The following is a 4550-nucleotide window of genomic DNA, read 5'->3' as shown; positions in this document are numbered from 1 at the left end:
AAGTGACTTGAATTCATTTTTTTAGTAATATTTTTTAATATAATTTGATCCTTCCCTTTATATAAAAAGAAAAAAAAAAGTTATGAGTAATATGTAAAATCAGTTTTTGAAAAATATTTAATAGGCCATTTTAATTCTCAATTAATTTTAATTATCAAATTGTTGTCCATATAAGAGGAATTTATCTAAGAATTTTAAAAATTATTAGGTATTTTTATGTTTTTATTAAATAATAATAAAAAATTTAATGTGTCTAATTTTTTAGTAAAATTTAATGTAGAAATTGATTTGTCTAACAAAATAAAAGAGTATGAATTAATTTGGTGATTAAAGTTTGTTGAAGATTAAATTATTTGATTAAAATTTTTTTGAAGGTAATTTGAAATATTACTAAAAAATTATTCATAACGGGTCAAGCTTTAATCACTTTGAGAAGTTGATCTTAAACTAACAGTAGAAAAAATATGATATTTTTTAACCTATAAATGAAAAACTATATATTATATTGATAAGATAAACAAATTTGATTCCTATTACATATAACTATCACAAAATTAACTAAGGAAAAGAGAAAACAGTAAAAATATATCTTTATTTTTATTTTTTATATAAAATTTTGAAAACAGAAACATTAAAAATGAAAATAAAAAAGCAAACTAAATGCATGCTAATAAGATTTTAATCGAAAAAAAAAATTATATGTTAAGAATCATATAATTATGAAGAGAAATAGTTATAATTTTCAAGTTGATTTAGTTAAAATCGCATCTATACTTATTCATATTTAGATATGGAGAAAACTTGGACACTTGGTTTAATCTTTTTGGCCTCTCTTTAATTTTTTCCTTAAAATAAATTGGTTCCTTAATATTATTGAGCTCAGTCATATATGTTTTTTTTTCTCTTGCAATGCAACTATAGAGTTTGAGAAATTAACCACAAATATTATGAATTAGGTGATTAACCACGGAGTTTCCAAAAAACTAATGGACGAAACAATGAACGTTTTTAAAGAATTTCATGGCATGCCAGCTGAAGAAAAGAAAATTCAGTGCTCTAAGGATCCTGATGGAAAATTCAAGGTCTATACAAGTACTAATTATTTTCCAAATAAAACAAGAAAAGATGGTCAAGTTGAATGTTGGAAGGACACATTCTTACATCCTTGTCCTACTTCGGCAGAAAACATGAACTACTGGCCTGACAAACCACACAAATACCGGTAAAATAGATTTGCGTCTATTATAATTTCATCAAATTTATAATTATGTCTTTATGTTTTTTTAATTAGAATTTTATAATAATATATTTAATTTAAATATGATAATAATAAATATTATATAAATTTTTTCCTTTTAACATAAAATTTTTTAAAAAGACGGTTATTTAAAAGAGAAAAAAATTAACTAAATTAATAATCTTGATTTTATATATTACCAAAATTAATTTATTATTCTCCATAATACCTATATATTCTTTTATTTTGTGATAGTTATTTTGTTTCTAATTTTTTTTCAATTTCAAGAACTACTTAAATCATCAATTTGCATCAAAATGATCTTCACTCAGTTTTTATTGTGCAACTTTGTCAAAGTTACTTGATTTACTAAATACATAATACACTACAACACTATTAGTAGAAAGCGGCGGTTCTGAAATAATATTGCGATGGTTTTTTATTGTTGCTAAACATATTGCGACGGTTAAATATCCATTAAAAAATATACTATAATCATTAGATCTATATTTATCTTTATTTTATTTTATTTTGTTTTGATATTATTTGTAGTGAAATTGTTGGTGAGTACACTAGAGAATTGCATGCACTAGCCCACAAAATCCTAGAGATGCTTGGTGAAGGTTTAGGAGTAGCCCCAAAATATATCTATAATAAAATGGGTGAGACTCCAACAATTGTAGCACAACACTACCCAGCTTGCCCTGATCCAAGTGTCACTTTGGGGATTCCTAAGCACCGTGATCCTTCTCTTGTTACAATTCTGCTTCAAGAAGAACAGGTTCAAGGGCTTCACCTTGAGAAAGATGGTCAATGGATTGCCGTTGACCCTATTCCCAATGCTTTTGTGGTTAACATTGGTTTCATCTTGCAGGTAATAATAATAATTATAAATTTATTATAATAACTTCAAAAAGTGTTAGACAAATTTAATGTTAAGGTTTCGCTATCAAGAGAATTATATATATGGTCACTTGATAAAAGTACAAGAAGAATATATATAAGATATTGTGAAATTATATATTTTATTAGATAATGATTATATTTAATTAATATAAAATTTTTATAGGAGGAGTTTTTATGCATTTAATATTACTGAAAATTTTAGACTCTTATTTTCTATGTAAACATTTTATTTTTGTATTCTTAGCAAGTGATCTTAGTCCTAAATATATGAAATGCTCCATAATGCATCTTAATTATTGGACAAGTAAATAATTAAATATGATATATACTTAATAGATAAGGGTATAAATAGAAAAGAAGTCTTAAAATCTCTTTGATATAATCAAATAACTTATACGGTTGAAAACAATAAATAAAAAATAACATATATAGATATTATTTAAGAATGGGGTATTGGATGAGTAAGTGATTTTTTATCTACAATTTTGTCTAGTATTATTGATCATTTTACTAGTTTAAAATATTTTAACATCTTAATTTATCACTTATAAGTTATAACCTAATTCATTCTAAATATTTTAATTTTTTTGTTAATAATAATAATAATAATAATAATAATAATAATAATAATAATAATAATAATAATAATAATAATGGTATACTTTCTCGTAATTTTGTCTGAAGCTATATGTTAAATTAGTTATATAGCTAAGGCAAAGTAGTCGATCTAGATGTATAAAATAAGTTGTATTACTTTTTTAACCTATAAATTACTAATCGTATGACAATTTTTTTTAATCCATTTATAACTAGCTAGTGATATACTTCTTTCTGTTTTTTGGCGTGTAGTCGTGATATTTTTATTCAAACCACTTTTTCAATGCAAAAGATAGCTAGATAATTGAGATAAAATAATAATACATTAGAAAACAAATTATGAAGGACATGCAACATATAGGTAGAAATATCTATCACTTACTAAAACCGAAAGGAATATTCCTATACATGCATGTTATGGGATTTTGCCAATGTTGTTTTATATATGTATGTATGTCCGACCTTTTGAAAAATAGTAAAGTAACAATGACTTCCAAAATTAAACTACGTATATAAAAAGAAGGACTTCCAAAAGAATAAAAGCACATATATAGATTAAGAAAATTAATTAATAGATTAATTTTGATCACATATACTAATAGTTATTTAATTATTATAAGTAAATTTCTTAATCTTTCGAAATAATCTTGCACATATCTCCTTTACAGTGTAAACGAAATAATATATGTGACACGTGTTTATTTTGTTCACGGTGAGGATGAAATTTTTTTCTCTAATTTTTTTTTTTTTTGCTCTTGTAGCTAATGACTAATGGAAAGGTTGTTGGTGGAATTCACCGTGCTGTGACAAATTCAAAAACTGCACGAACAAGTGTTGTTTATCTAATCTACCCATCACCTAAAGCTATTATTAAACCTGCTGAAGAATTTGTGAATGAAAAAACTCCAACACTTGGTAAGTTTATGAACTTTGAAGATTTCCATGCTTATTACGTTAAGAACGGTATGAAAACTGAAGAGGAGTACTTCAAGATCAAGCCATAATATGTTCCACAAATTAAATGATCTATGTAGTGTTGGTATAATGACATTATGTTATTAATTAATAAATGTGCTGTGAGTTGTTTTATTTCTCCTAAAAGTTCACCTTCATGTAGAGGTGCTTGGGTTGTTTTATCTTATTGTGAATATATGTACATATGCGTAAATTAAATAAGCTAGTACTGCTTTATGAAATAAATATCCAAATCTGAATTTGCATGCAAGTTTATATCAAATTAATTTGTCTAATGGTATTATAGCAATGTGGTATTTTCAGTAGGACTGTTCATAAAAAATATAAAATGGTTAATTGGTTTAAAAAATTAACCACATTTTAAATAACTGATTTTTAAAATAGTCCATAAACTATAACTAATTTTAAAAAGTGGTTGACTAAATTCGTAAAAAACCAGTTTGTAAATAAATCAACAGATTAACAAAACTAAAATGGGTTAGATCGTTTGAAATTTTAAAATTAATTTTTTAATATAAATGTGTTACAAATTTAAGTTGATTTTATAATAGATAAACATGACTAATTGATTTTTTTAAATTGCTAAAAATTGTTTTATAAGTTAAAATTAATTTTGTATAAAAATGGTTAATAATCATACATTAATCGTCAAGTAAATTGTTTTACAAATCTATTTAGATAAAAAAAAATATTTGATAATTTTACATTGGAATTTTTTCCTATTTTGTATAGAAAAATTTATAAGAATGAAAAAAATGAAAAATAAAAAAATTTAATAAAGATATATTTTTGCCCCCTTTTTTTTATAATTTTAAATAATTATTTAAATATTATT

At 23.6% G+C, this 4550-nt stretch overlaps 1 protein-coding gene across 1 annotated transcript in view; it reads left to right on the top strand.

Annotated features, from left to right (window-relative positions):
• The window catches only part of LOC107471366 (hyoscyamine 6-dioxygenase), a 4312-nt gene extending 431 nt beyond the window's left edge, over positions 1-3881 (top strand). The window contains exons 2-4 of the mRNA XM_016090823.3: positions 957-1222; positions 1790-2111; positions 3502-3881. Of these exons, the coding sequence (XP_015946309.1) occupies positions 957-1222; positions 1790-2111; positions 3502-3744 (831 nt within the window). The 3' untranslated portion in view covers positions 3745-3881. The remainder of the gene's footprint in view (positions 1-956; positions 1223-1789; positions 2112-3501) is intronic.
• Positions 3882-4550: the final 669 nt, after the last annotated feature.

The sequence above is a fragment of the Arachis duranensis genome, chromosome 10 (genome assembly GCF_000817695.3).
Source record: "Arachis duranensis cultivar V14167 chromosome 10, aradu.V14167.gnm2.J7QH, whole genome shotgun sequence".
Classification (NCBI taxonomy): domain Eukaryota; kingdom Viridiplantae; phylum Streptophyta; class Magnoliopsida; order Fabales; family Fabaceae; genus Arachis; species Arachis duranensis.
This window is presented reverse-complemented; position numbering and strand designations above follow the sequence as displayed.